This window comes from Silene latifolia, chromosome 11, assembly GCF_048544455.1.
Source record: "Silene latifolia isolate original U9 population chromosome 11, ASM4854445v1, whole genome shotgun sequence".
NCBI lineage: Eukaryota > Viridiplantae > Streptophyta > Magnoliopsida > Caryophyllales > Caryophyllaceae > Silene > Silene latifolia.
The window spans coordinates 8,519,741-8,535,035 of record NC_133536.1 but is presented as its reverse complement, the minus strand read 5'-3'; the positions used below and the strand labels follow the sequence as shown (position 1 = coordinate 8,535,035).

The 15,295-nt window shown below is 43.7% G+C and overlaps 1 protein-coding gene across 2 annotated transcripts; it reads left to right on the top strand.

The window, feature by feature from the left end:
• The first annotated feature begins 480 nt into the window (after window positions 1-480).
• LOC141610917 (protein NRT1/ PTR FAMILY 1.2-like) lies at window positions 481-14,255 on the top strand. 2 transcript variants are annotated; one of them, XM_074429226.1, is made up of 6 exons: window positions 481-617; window positions 897-1,279; window positions 11,365-11,469; window positions 11,675-11,892; window positions 12,383-12,933; window positions 13,153-14,255. In XM_074429226.1, the coding sequence occupies exons 2-6, from the start codon at window positions 901-903 to the stop codon at window positions 14,033-14,035; spliced, it is 2,136 nt and encodes a 711-aa protein (XP_074285327.1). In that variant the 5' UTR covers window positions 481-617; window positions 897-900; the 3' UTR covers window positions 14,036-14,255. The 2 variants fall into 2 exon arrangements, with proteins under 2 accessions (XP_074285327.1, XP_074285329.1); XM_074429228.1 differs by lacking the exon at window positions 481-617 and having other exon boundaries at window positions 897-1,047; window positions 1,215-1,279; window positions 13,153-14,132.
• The last annotated feature ends 1,040 nt before the right edge of the window (window positions 14,256-15,295 follow it).

Genomic DNA, 15,295 nt, shown 5'->3' with positions numbered 1-15,295 from the left:
TGTAAAGTGGAGTTGAATGGAGGGAGTAATATCTTATGAAAATGATGTTTTATCTGAACTTTTCATGATTTCTTCCATAAACTTTATTTTTAAATATGTTTAACAAGTTACTACTCCCTCCATTCAACTCCACAAGGCCCTTTTCTATTTTATACACTATTCACAAGTGAGCATTTACTATCAATTTTCTCTCAATACGTAAGTGAAAATATATTCATGTGGATCTTGTTTGATTCGTCTTTACGAGTACATTAAAAATATCTAGTTTTTATAATTTTTGCAAATACGTAGCTAACGATATTTACCGCGTAAAACACGCGTTGGCAAACGTGAAAAAAGAAAAAGGCCTTGTGGAGTTGAATGGAGGGAGTATTTTAGAAGACATATTTAAAAAACCATTTTAAATTTTAGTAATAATGATATAAAGTTTTAGTTTCCGTACCATACAAATATCTCCCTTCTCCTTTTTCTCTTTTTCCCACTCTCAGGAGTTGACTTCTACCACGTGACTGACGACCACAGTCCCACGCGCCGCCGTCCACGTGCACCCAGCCGCCGAAGGCCGGCCGTCCTATCTTTTCTGGTGTTAGTTATTCAACCTCCCAGTTCTTCAAACCGTAATTCCCGCTTCCCAATTTTGTAATTTAGATTATTAGTTTCTAATTCTCTTTGATGAATTCTTTATATGAATGTTTTGTTCTTATGTTGTTGTCTATTTGTGATTTAAACCCTAATCCCCTCTTTCCAATTTTATAATTTAGATTATTAGTTTGAAGTTCTCTTTGATGAATTTTTTATATGGATATTTATGGAGTACTTGTTTTGATTAATTGCTTGATTGGAAATTTTCAATTAAAATTCTAGACTACTAATTTGAGATTGGTCTTTCATTTTAGATTAATGAAGATATACAAAAGTTTAAAATCTTTGTGGAGAAAGGCACATAAAGCTTCATCATCATCATCTTCTCCTTTGTTATCGTCTCAAAATAAAGAATCGAATGAAAATGTTCAAGAATCTTCGTTGTTATCTTCTCACAATGAGGATGTCAAAGAATTCAATCAAAATGACCGAGAGTCTTCTTTGTTATCTTCTCAAGATGAAGAAGAACTTGATGAAACTAATCAAGAAGAGTATAATTTGCCCAATGATCCCGGAAAACGAGTGTCAACATCGCCTTACCTGGTCAATGATGAAGATGATGTGAGAAAGAGATTTATTGAGAAGAAGTCTTCTATACCAGGACTATCCAAAAATGAATTATCTCAAACATTAATCGGTAAGAAAATGCGCCATTTTAATGTTCTTTGGTATAATCTATTTATATGATTGGCTTGAATATAGTGCCTAAAACAATGCGGTACTTTTTTTTTTTTTTTTTTTTTTTTGATAATCTAAGAAAATTAGAATGATCATCTGGAGTAGGACTATCTCATCCTTTCGAATGAGTGAGATAAGTTGAAGGCACCAATTTTCAAACCAGTTCGAGAGAATTGGATATGATTGTCCAATTCATGTCCAATAGAAGTCATAAAGTCAGCTAGCAACCTTGTTGGCTTCACGAAAACAATATTTGTTTTTATTGTTCTTGTTCAAAAATATACCAAATACACGGTTGAGATTTTTTTTTTTTTTTTTTTTTTTTGAGAAAAGAACAATTCTGATGGGGCATATTCTCGTGCTCACGACTGTCAACATATTGAACGAGGTCAAAGATATCCACAAAGAAGCCAATGACTTAGACATCCCACCGATGCAGACTTTCTACCGCTACTGGTCTCCGGATGGTAACCTACCAGCCGAGGCACCTACCCGCGTACTCATATCCAAGAACCCTCGGATGGAGTCAACCAGGCTCGCCGGCTGCCATAGGTCCCTCGGCCGAGGGTAGATCGCCTCTTTTCACCGTTTGTGCCACTTGGCCCACTTGGCCACTACGTGACAAAAGGTGAAAGTCTATAAATACTCCTCAATCCTCATTGAGGAAGGGATCCAGAATCTAACCTAAGAACCACTTAAATTGGTATTATCTCTCTCATCTCTCTACAATACAAGTAATCAAGTTACTTACTACTTAATCACAGTAAGTTCACTGACTTGAGCGTCGGAGTGAGTACGCTTGGCACAAAGCCAAGCCCTCAGTTTGCTCATTGTCGCAGGAGAGGCCGAGGAGAGCAGTCAAGGCTAGAAGAGGCATTATTCGACAAAGCTAGCGTTATTCGACAAAGCTACCCCTTGCCTCGGATAGATAGTTTAATAGACGCAACGGCAGGCTACACAATGCTGAGCCTGCTCGACGCCTTTTCAGGATACCATCAGGTATTCATGGCAGAGGAAGACATGCCTAAATGCGCATTCATCACCATACACGGCACCTACATGTACAAGATGATGCCATTTGGTTTGAAAACGCCGCGCGACTTACACAAGACTCGGTGGACAAAGTGTTCCAAAATCAAAAAGGGCGAAACATTGAGGCTTACGTCGACGATGCTATTGTCAAAAGCAAGTCCGACGGCGAGCACCTAGCCGATTTACACGAGACATTTTGTTCACTAAGGAAATACAAGATGAAGCTTAACCCTACAAAGTGCAACTTCGGTGTCCGGGCCGGCAAATTCCTCGGCGTGCTTGTTAGCGCCAGGGGAATTGATGCCAATCCAGAGAAAGTCCAAGCAATTCTAGACTGCCGAGCCAAGGAATCGCAAAGAGGTTAATCTTGACCGGGAGGATGGCGGCCCTTGCCCGTTTTATCTCTCGGTCAGCCGACAAGAGCACCCCATTCTTCAAAGTGCTAAAAGGGAATAAAGACTTCTCATGGGGGGAGGAACAGAGCACGGCTTTCAAACAATCGAAGGCCCATCCGCAAACTCTCCCGACCCCCGTCCAGCCGACCGACTGGGGAAACGCTATATCTATATTTAGCAAGAACCTCGGCCACGGTCGGGGCCGTAATCGTCGAGAAGAAAAAACAAGCAGCAGACTCAATATACTTTATCACCATACACCGTTGCCGAGAGAAACTACCCGCTGATTGAAAAAGCAGCCTTTGCCGTGGTTGTTGCCGCAAGGAAGTTGAAACCCTACTTCGACGCACATCCCATGACGGTCTTAACCGACCAGGCCGGCCGTTGGAGAAAACACTGAAAAATTCGAACAATCAGCAGACTTATCAAATGGGCAAATGAGCTATCCGGCCGGATTCAATACAAACCAAGGCCTTCGATAAAAGGGCAAAGCGCCGGCGCACTTCTTGCCGAGTGCACGTATCAGGAAGAATCGTGTCCCGGCATGTGGGAGGTATATACCGATGGATCCTCCACAACGAACGGCTCGGGAGCCGGCATCCTTATCATCGGCCCAAACGGGGACGAGTTCGAGTACGCTTTGAAATTTACCTTCTCGACCTCAAACAACGAATCCGAATATGAGGCGGTGATAACCGAGTTGAGTTAGCCGAGGCCGGGCGTAACACATCATTTTGAAAATGACTCTCTCTTGGTAACTAACCAATACGAAGGAGAGTACGAGGCTCGGGACGATGGGATGGTAAGATACCTGGAAAAGGTAAAAGCCGAGACCTCAAAATTGAAATCATTCAAAATGCGACACATACCCAGTGTCCGAGAACAACCGGCCGACGCTCTCTCAAAGCCGCGCTTCAACCATAAAGAATATCACCAACCGTGCTTTGGTGGACATCGAGAACGCTAAAAGCATTGACGAAACCATCGGCATGGTGTGCGACGTGGAAACCGAGACAACATGGATGACTCCGATAAAGGGGTATAAACTCGTCAAATGAATTACTGAGGACCGCAACCTCTCACAAAAGATAAAGAGGATCGCAAAGAAGGTACTTGGTGTTTGAAGGAGAGTTATATAGGAGGTCCGCGACAAGGCCACTCCTAAGATGTGTGTCGGTCCCCGATGCAGAGCTAATATCGACGTAAATACACGAAGGCATCTCGTGGTCATCACATGGGGCAAGAACACTAGCCCACAAAGCTCTCCGAGCCGGCTACTTACGGCCCACCATGCTTGAGGATTCCGAAAACAAAACCGAAAATGCAACAATCGCCGATGCACGCTCCGGTGATACACGCACCTTCCCGAGACCCGCAACCGTGCTTAATCCCCTTCCCTTTGCACGTGGGAATGGATCTACTAGGGCCATTTCCAACGGCATCCGGAGGAAGAAAGTTCCTAATCGTCGTCCGTCGACTACTTCACCAAATGGGTTGAGGCCGTGGCGTGCTGCGAAAATCGCGGGGGGCCGTAAGAAAGGTGATCTGGGAAAATGTCATAACTCGTTTTGGGTTACCCCAAGTCATGGTGTTCGACCATGGCCGAGAATTTTGGAGTGACACAATAATGAGCTGGTTGGAAGAACTCGGCATCAAATTTGCATACTCCTCCGTCCGCCACCCCCCCGAGCAACGGACAAAGTGAGGGCAACCAATAAAACGATCCTCAACGGCTTGAAGAAGACAGTTGAAGACCTCAAGGGAAGATGGGCCGATGAGCTACCCGGCGTTCTATGGTCCCTCCGGACCACGGAGAAAGAAGCAACGGGTGCATCCTTTTCACCTTGTCTATGGGTCCGGCGGTCCCGCCGATTGAAGCAACGGTGCCAACATTCGAACGGCCACTTTTAACCCGCAGGCGAAAACGAGGAAGGCCTAAGAACCTCCCTGGACCTGGTCGAAGAAAGCCGAGATACGGCACGCCTCAACTTAGCAAAGATATCGGAGCGAGAATGAAAAGGGCCTACAACCGAAGAGTCCACAAAAGGGACTTAAAAGTAGGAGATCTGGTCCTAAGGAAGTCAGCCGCCACCAACAAAGGAAACATCCATGGCAAGTTGACGGCCAATCGGGAGGGTCCCTACAAGGTAGTTGAAGAAATGAGGCCGGGTACATACCGGGTGACCGACATGGGAGATGTACCCTTGATGAGCCATTGGAACACCGACAATCTCGTAAAATACTTTGTATAACAAATGAGTTGCCCAAAACAATTGTTGGCACCCCAATGCATATTCATATCTAATGAGGAGTCATCCAAGTTTTTCATCAAAGTGTTAATCCACCCCAATCGAAGGCATACTAACATATGTACACAGCAGACAGAGCCAAAACCTCGATCATCCCGGCCTTTAACGGGAGTGACGGACGGACGAGCCGATATGCTAACATGCGTTCAACGGCGTCAAAACGTAAACTCCGTTGCCCGTGAATCGCCGGGAAGAGACGAGTGAAACGCGATCGCCCTCGGCAAATTAAGACCGAGCTTAAAGACGTTAAACACAACAGATACGCATTCTAACTGCCTCGGCCAAGCCAAAGGTAAAAACGAAAAAGCGCTCAATTAATTAACGCAACCGCTCTCGGCAAATTAAGACCGAGCTTAAAGACGTTAAACACAACAGATACGCATTCTAACTGCCTCGGCCAAGCCGAAGGTAAAAACGAAAAAGCACTCAATTAATTAACGCAACCGCTCTCGGCAAATTAAGACCGAGCTTAAAGACGTTAAACACAACAGAGATACGCATTCTAACCGCCTCGGCTAAAGCCAAAGGTAAAAACGAAAAGCGCTCAATTATTTAACGCAAGAAGACAAGTGAAGGAATAAATCAAAAGGCCTCGACCAAGCCAGAGGCAAAGCAAGCAAAATCTCATTAAGGAAAAGATAACGAAGTTACAAGAAGGAGAAATACAGACGACGGCCGTCCCCTTTGGGATAAGCCAAGACTCTACCTACCAAGGTCTTACAAAATACAAAGAAAATTAAAGCAAAAGGTTACGGACTGGTTCTTTGAAGCGCCAAAAGGATGGCAGGGAGAAAAGGCTTAATAGTTGGCCCCCGAATAGTCAAGCTATCCGAGACGCGGTGAGCCTCGGTGACGACCGCCCGTCTCCCTATGCCGTTGCTTTGCTTGCCCTTACCGCCATCGCCAGTGTTACCCTCGGTGAGCGACTTAGATGCAACTGGGCGCCTTTGCATCCTCACCGCCTTGTCCGCCGCAGCTTTCTTAGTCGCCTTAGCATCCTCAAATGCCTTTATCCGCCGCAGCTTTTCTTAGTCGCCTTAGCATCCTCACCGCCTTCTCTCCCGCGGGCCGCCAGCGCCGCCTCCTCCTCCTTCTTGGCCCTCGCATCCTCGGCGGCCTTATCCGCCGCACCTTCTCTTTTTAGCCTCGAGCCTATCGTCGAACAAACTCGTCAAATTTTGTCCACGTAAAGGAGCCATCCGGATAGACCTCATCTATCACCTCCCGAAAGCTTCTTCGGTCGTCCCTATATCGAGCACACATGCGAGGGAGAATCGTGCTTTGAAGTGTCTCAATATCCTTCTCCCTTTGGGCAAGGATAGCACTAGTCTCCCTATGCGACTCGCTTGAGCCGATACGCCCTTTTCGACTCCTCCCTTTGGGCGACAACAACGTCGTAGCCGCCCTTATACCCGTCCTGTTCCTCCTTGACCATGGCGGCGGCGGACCGCACCTCTACTTTGGCCTTCTCGGCCGACAAAGAGCTTCTCGATTTCCTCGACCCGCGCTTGTGCGGCATGGAGGTCATGCTTGGCCTTCCCGGCCACCCCTTTGCGGCAACAACATCGAGCCTCACCGCTTCTATCAACGGTCCCGTCTCGGCCAAGGCCTTTTCCCGCTCCCTAATACGAGAGCCGCGGATCGGACCAAATCCCAATCTTCTTGCCCACCTTTGCACCCTCCGCTATGAGCCGGTGTTGGATATCGACGCGAGTACGGAGTCGACATTTTTCCCGCCGCCGTACGGGCCTCTTCTCAACTCGCCGCTCGAGTTGGGATGATCGCGCCGGTTGATCTACAAAAATTCAACCAAAGAGTCCACGTCAACGTTCATGGACATACTGTAGAGCCGGTCATCGGTATATCTAATGAGCCGGCTAAGTCCGAGCCGCAAGTTAGACCAGACGAGGGTTTGCTCTTCTTGGCCGGTTGACCCGTTTCCTCGGCGCTAGCATTAACATGAGCGACGGGCGTAAGCATCGGTGGCATGGGGAGATCTTTTCCTCTTACGCCTAAGCGGAGATCCTCAAAGATCGGAATCCTCTCCATCAACAATGTCAACGACCTCCACCTCTCGGTGGAGGCGAATCGAGGGTGACACCGTCGCCGCCTTTAGACTTGGCTTTTCGGACCCTACGAGGCAAGGCAAGAAAGCTACCTTGGCCTGGGCCGCCGTCTCGTCCAAGCCCTTCAGAGGTCGATGGGCGACGGACGGCGGTCATTCACATCGACCTTCTGATTCTTCTCCGTAACATTTCCGTCTTTGTCCACCCCCATCTCTTCTCGAGGAATTGCTCGACATGAACGGGACCAAAGTGCTCGTAAAAAGAAACGAAGTGAAACTTAGACAAAGGGACATGTCAAGATACAAACAACGAAAAACATTAAAGCAGAAATGGGCCTCACACCGACCCCACTCACCCCGTGCTAGGCTAGGGCCGTATGAGGCCGACATAGCAAAGCGGCTCGTCCATCAAGATGATTTGCGTCGGGGGCAACCAAACCTTCGGCGCCCCATCATCATCGACCTCAAAAAGCTTCGATGCTCGCTTCTCGTCCTCATTAAGATAGACATTCGCGGCGTCCATCTTATTCTTGCCCTTGGGGATCATCTTCTCACGCTCCCCTTTGCTCTCGCACCGCAAGTTGACGCGATGCTCAAAAGACCGAGGCAACAGATAAGCATCCGGGACCTCGACATACACCCACCGTTCTTTCCACTTCTTGCAGAGGAGAGCTTAGACACGGTGAGATAGCCTGGCTCGGGCCGGGACGCTATACCACCCCCGGCCGCCTTGAACATTCATTCGAAGGAAATGAATCCGGCGAATAAATTCACCGTTGGGATCACCCCCCAAGCGACACGGCCACACGAAGCCGACTATAGTCCTAACGGCAAACGGGTGAAGCCGCGCCACCGCAACATTCATCGCCTGTATTATGGTAGAGACGTAAATATTGAGAGGAAACCGGAGACCATACTCCAGGTGTCTCATATATACGCCGATGTGACCCGGAGGAGGGCAACAGACGGTCCGATCCTCTCTAGGGATGACAATGTTGTACCCTTGCCAAAAAAGAAGTGCTCTTCGAAAAATTCGAGCGAGCAATGGGCGAGCCCATCGGTCCAAGCACGATTGGGGCCGATGGTACAGCATCGTAATGATGCAAGATCGTCGCCCTCTCGCACCGAAGGATTCCTTTCCTCATCATCGTCATCATCCTCCCATCGCTGCTCCGAACTCGCGGTCAACTTCAGGGGAAGGAGACCTAGGGCCCCTCGACCTTAACGGAATTGCGGCTACCGCCTCCTCCTCATCAAAACGCGACGGGAACCCCGGCGCACGGTACTGGGACCGGCGTCGAGAAGACATGGTTCACAACAATTACTTAAACAAAACAAAAGTTGAAAAGGTTTTTTAGTTTACCTTGAAGAAAAGTGCTACGCCGACGTAAAATTCAAGATCGGAAGAGAGGGAAAGACTTGGAATTTTGGAAAGAGGAAAATTTTTAGAATGAATGAAATTGTTAACCAATTTCACTTCAAAGATCTGTATTTATAGGCAAAGGCCCATAAAGGAGGACCAATCAAAACGCACCCATGAAGCGTCGGCCAATCAACGAAGAGACACATGTCGTGCATGCATACACGGAATGTCAATCGACGCAACAAATGAATGTCAATCAAAGCAACAAAGAACTGCGTCTTCAACACGCCCTTCATATCCCTTTGCCTATTCACCTTCCTCAAAGAAAACTCCTAAAGTATCTATTCTCCGCCGAACACGACTAACCAAGCTAGGTAGCACCGGCCGGGGCAATCAAAAATACACCTAAGACTCTCTCAACCTTGGGTCCGCCTCACTAAGAAGACCTTCTCTTCCACATTTTGATGTCCATTACACATCCATGTGGAGGGGGATACGATGCGGCCTAACAAGAACCACGCCGATGCTTGAAGAAGCCGATACCGTAAATTTTGCAAAAAAATACTTGCACGAATATACACTCAAGATACATCGGAGCCCATACCACGGCATAGACTACGCTGGGGCAAATTGATGGGGCATATTCTGCAGTGCCCGACCAAGTCAACATATTGAACGAGGTCAAAGATATCCACAAAGAAGCCAATGACTTAGACATCCCAAGATGCGAGCCTTTCGGCTGCCGCACTGGTCTCGGCATGGTAACCTACCAAAGTAGAGGCACCTACCCGCGTACTCATATCCAAGAACCCTCGGCATGGAGTCAACCAGGCTCGCACGCCGCCATAGGTCCCTCGGCCGAGGGTAGATCGGGCTTTTTCACCCGCCGTGCCACTTGGCCCACTTGGCTACTACGTGACAAAAGGTGAAAGTCTATAAATACTCCTCAATCCTCATTGAGGAAGGGATCCAGAATCTAACCTAAGAACCACTTAAATTGGTATTATCTCTCTCATCTCTCTACAATACAAGTAATCAAGTTACTTACTACTTAATCACAAAGAAGTTCACCGACTTGAGCGTCGGAGTGAGTACGCTGCACAAAGCCAAGCCCTCGCCTTGCTCATTGTCGCAGGAGAGGCCGAGGAGAGCAGTCAAGGCTAGAAGAGGCATTATTCGACAAAGCTAGCGTGGTAAACAAACCTGCTTCGGAATTCATACCCGGAACAAATTCATTAATAGAACGTCATACGGCACTTACAAAGAATAAGCATAATCGAAAACAAATCTAATGGAAACCAAAGAAAAATATTTTTCTTATAAACTAGGGATCTCAAAACAGCATCTGACAATTCGGCTCGTCCTATTATCGCTATCTTCATGTAGCTTTTGAGGGGATCCTTCGTTTGATTTATGAGATAAAATTTACCTCTAAGTGGTTCCAAAGATCGTTGACAAATCACTTTTACCCTTTGAAAGAACACGCTGCAAACCATCAACGAACTACTCTTGACTATATTACTGATGAAACTAAAACCACGAATAAATGGAAAACCCCCGAAATAAGGGACAGAAAAACGATTCTCACCAAAAGGGAGACTTTTATTGAATAGAAGATAGTATGCATACTATTGATTAAAATTTGAAACAATTTTGGGGCTTACCATCGATCGATTGATAATCGATGGGAGCCTCTGTATAATTTGATGGAGGCTAGGGTTTTTTTTACGGTTGAGATTTTTTGGCATAATGTTTACTATATATAGGTGCTGTTTGGCCAAGCTTTAGAAGTGCTTTTGTAACTGAAAAAGTAGTAGTTAGGCCAAACACTCTAATTTAGGGAGTTTTAAAACTACTTTTAAAAAGTTAAAAGCTGATAATTACCCCCTAAAAGTAGAAGTAGATATTTGCTACTTCTACTTCTACTTTTCACATAAAGAGAAAAAAAAAGCAAAAAAAGTTAGATGAAAGTAATTAGGCCAAACATATAACTTCTATACGAAACCGCTTTTACAAAACTATGGCCAAACAATCAAAACTTTTCCAAAAAGTAGATTGTGAATAAACTCCTTTTAAAAAGGAAAAGTTATTTTACATAAGCAAGGCCAAACAGCACCATAGAATATATGATTAATCACTTTCTTATATTCTTCGAGTTTTTCTTTTTCAATTGTGCATTCTCATCCTGTAAATCCTGGGACCACCACTTTCTAAATTTATCAGAGTATCATGAGTCAATTGACAATTATGAGATAAAGATGGAAAGATGCAACATGCTAAAATGCCCAAGCAAGCAAAGTCTACCTTTCCTTGTGTCACTCCCTTGTCACTTGTCAGTGTACAATCTACCACTTCAACTATTCACACCTATTGCGTTGTCCATTTATTTTACATAAATTCTAGTTTAAAACGGGTGTATTTATCTTAGATTTAGATCTTGTAAAATACTCCATATTCCGTAAGATATAGTTTGTCTATGAGACCAAAGTCAAATATCTATAGATCATCAAAATCGTGTTTTATCTACCTAAGTTGAGTATTGCTATGTATTTGACACGTTTTAATCTTAAAGACGGATATGTTTGAAGTAAACTCTTTTTTTTTTTTTTGTGTGGTATAAAGGGCCACATGGATGGATATGTTGCTTACGGGGTTTGAATATGATTACCACATCTCATGACTTTGATATCTGCTCAACTGTTTATTTACTACTTGAGAGTTGAGACAGTAAAACCAGAAAGAAACACAGTAAAAATCAGCATATTTAAATACCAACACATGTTAGGGATGTTACCAACTCAATTTGTTAAGAAGTTTCCTCATTTCTCCCTCTCTTTCTCACTATATATGTTCAACTGTCAATCTTGTATCTTCTTTAAGTTATAATGGAGAAAAGGGAAGAAGACACAAAGATGAATCAAGATCATAAACAAGTGCCCTGCAGCAAGAAAAAGGGAGGCTTTATCACCTTACCATTCATCATAGGTATTCAATTAAACATTACAAATTCTCATTTAAAACCGTCTTAACCTCCTTTTGTCTATGTTACATGAATGATCATGATATAAGATTGTGTGATATGTTAAAAGTTTAAGACGGTTTTAAACAAGACCAGTTCTTTAAACTTAAATGATCATACATTCATAGTCATTAGTAATGGATTATGACTAATGAATACATGTACCTGCAGCAAATGAGTCGTTTGAGAAGGTGGCGAGTTATGGATTGTTGCCAAACATGATCATATACTTGATGAAGGATTACAAAATGAGTGTAACAGCAGCACAGAATTTGCTCTACTTTTGGACTGCAGCTCTCAATTTCTTGCCCATTGTTGGTGCATTTGTTGCTGATTCTTTCGCTGGTCGATTCCTTACAATTGGTATTGGTTCCATCATCAGTCTCTTGGTAATTTCCTTCACCCTGATACTCTGAAGTCGTATAATTTTCGATTATATTGACTATATTGATATATTTTATCGGTTTTTCTAACATGTATCCTAAAAGACGTGACCATCAGTCAGTAATGTGTATACAATGGAATAAAGTCAATAAACAATACATATGAATTCATTACAGGTGTATGCATACGACGGTCTCATACGGGTTTATAATCAATTTGATTACATGTATGGTTGTTAATCAATAATCATTAATGGTACAATAATGCTAACATAATTGAAGCAGCTGACATCCCAAAATTAATTGCCTTCTAGTTCTGGACCACAAAGATCACATGCATAACGTGGTTTGAGTTAAGAATGAATTTACTATAAGTCTATATTACAAGAGTTGACTTTTAGATTCGTTATTTTCGGCTAGCTTGATCGAAACCACGTCTGACTACTCTGAATTGATCAGTCTGTTTTTGATTTAGTAATGAATTCTTGATATATAGGGGATGATTACACTGTGGATGACAACACTTTTTCCGCAAGCAAAGCCACCACCGTGCGACCCATTAATTAACAAATGCCAGTCTCCGACAACAGGGCAGTATTCACTTCTAATTGTCGCTTTTACTCTCATGTCATTTGGGGCCGGTGGCGTTAGGCCTTGCTCTCAGGCATTTGGAGCTGATCAAGTGGATCAACGCGACAGTCCTAAGAATCAGAGGGTTCTTGAAACCTTCTTCAATTTTTACTATGCATGTGGATGTTTCTCTGTTGTTATTGCAATGACGGTGATTGTCTATATTCAAGATCATTATGGTTGGAAAATCGGGTTTGGAATCCCCGTCTTTCTAATGTTCTTATCTGCTGTGTCTTTCTTCCTTGTTTCTCCGTATTATTTGACAATCAAGGTAAAGAAGAGTTTATTTTCAAGCGTGGCGCAAGTCATCGTTGCAGCTTTTAAGAACCGAAGAATGAGTTATTTGGCTCAAGGAACAAATATGCTTTACTATCAAAGTAAGGAATGTGAAGCATCCTTACCAAGTAGAACATTAAGGTTCGATTTTCATCTTACAAACATGATATATCGATATCTTATGCCTTCTAGGCCTTGATCTCAGGCATTTGATGCTGACGGGGTTTGAATTCAGGTCATGAGTACCACTGCTCATGATTTTACCAACTAAGCTAGTTGATATTTGCACAAACAAGATATGTTATGCTATGCCTAAGATCATTCTTTCGTATTTAATCTTGTAATCTAATATGGTTTTAGGTTCTTAAATAAAGCTTGCATCATTAAGGATCCTGACCAAGACATTGGCCCTGATGGATTGGCCGTTAATCCGTGGCGACTTACCACAGTCGAGGAAGTTGAAGGTTTAAAATCCCTTCTCAGAATCATTCCGATTTGGTCAACCTCTATCATGATGTCTGTAACCGTGAACGTTGGTTCATTCCCCGTGCTGCTTGCACAGACCATGGACAGACACCTAGGCCCAAAGTTCGAAATCCCAGCTGCCTCGTTCAGCACATTCCTCGTCATTGTCATAGTAATCTGGATTCCCATATATGACCGACTTCTCCTTCCATTGGCGTCAAAAGTTTATGGAAAGCCTGTCCGCCTTAGCGTAAAACTAAGAATGGGGATTGGCCTCTTTTGCTCCACTATGTCTATGGTGTCTGCTGCAACTGTAGAGAGCATCCGGAGACAAAAGGTCATAACCGAGGGCTTAGAAAACAATCCACAAGCGGTACTCCAAATGTCCGCTTTGATGACCATTCCTCAATATGTTTTCGCTGGCTTAGCTGAGGCCTTCAATGGTATCGGACAAACTGAGTTTTACTACTCCGAGCTCCCCAAGAACATGTCAAGCATCGCAACCTGTCTATCCGGTGTAGGTCTGGCATTTGGAAGCTTGCTCGCGGGCTTAATAATGAACGTCGTTGACGGTGTTACTAGGAAGGGTGGTAAGGAGGGTTGGATTACAAGCAATGTGAATAAAGGTCACTATGACTACTATTATTGGCTTCTTGCAATGTTGAGCTTTATGAACATAATTTACTACTTGTATTGTAGTTGGATGTATGGACCATTAGTGGAGCAAAGAAGGAAGGTGGCTCAAAAGGAGATCAATTTAGGTGTTGACTATGCTTAGAAACATGAAAATGTAAAATTGCAAGATCATGTTAGGTGTTGACTATTTCATTTCATACAAAGAATTTGGTAGTGTGTGATTTGTAGTTAGTTAATGGTGATTGAAGTTTGTATAATACTATGTAATTATTGTATGAGAAGGACTCATATTGTAAGACAGTCCATTTGTATAAAAAATATCTTTTAATTAAAAGTAATATTTTTTTCGTTTTTATTATTTATTTACCTTTATTTTTGGAACAAAGATCAAGGAGGGGAGACGAGACCATTTGTGGGTAGTGGTATTGGATGACAAGTGAACACTCACCGTAACTGGATGTTCAAATTACGCAACAAATGATCAATGAGACTTATAAAAATAAAAAAGTAAATAAATGACCAGGACTGAGTGAGTAAATGTGAATTTTAATAGAAAATGAACATCCTTATATTTTAGAATTTGTGTATGCTCTTAAGGTATTAGGTCCCGTTGTTTTTCTGACTTAATTTCAGGTCATTTTAGTTTTACTCATCTCCATTTAGTTTAATTTAGCTTCATTCAATTTAGTTCATCTTTTCACAAATTAACTCTGGTTTCAACTTCATTTAATCACAAATTCTCACTTTAGACAGACACTATCCGTCTAAAGTTGTAAACGGATGGTGTCTCTCTCACAAAATGAGAGTGGATAGTGCAAGTGGGTGGGAAATGGATACCCCCACTTGCCCTCCCACTTGCATTTTGTGAGAGGGCCACTATCCGTCTAGAACTTTAGGCGGATAGTGTCCGTCTACAATGAGACGGATTGTCATTCAATTTAGCTCAACCCCATTCAATTTGATTCAATTTAGCTCCTTTTAGCCGAAAAGAACATGGTCTCACTCCCAAGTAGGGATGGCAATGGGTAGGGTCTGGGTAGGGTTCGCCTAGACCCGGACCCGACCCGAGATTTTCCCTTTGGACCGTGCACCCGCCCGGACCACTGCAAGGATCTAAAATTTGAGGACCCATACCCGGACCCTATGGGTAAGGGTAGGGTCTGGGTCTACCTGTGGGTTCGAGTTTCAGCCACTTTAGTAACAAGATTAACAGCTATGGGGTCTATAATATTAAAAAAAAAAATCATACTACTTTAACATTATGAGTTTATTAATCTGCCGTTAATGGTGGTTGTCGATCATGAAGCTATTAGAGAGGTGGTTGCCGTCGTATATCGTGATGTGGTGGTGGTTTTCTTGTGTCAGTGGTGGAGTGGTGGTATTGTCAGAAGAGTTTGGTTGG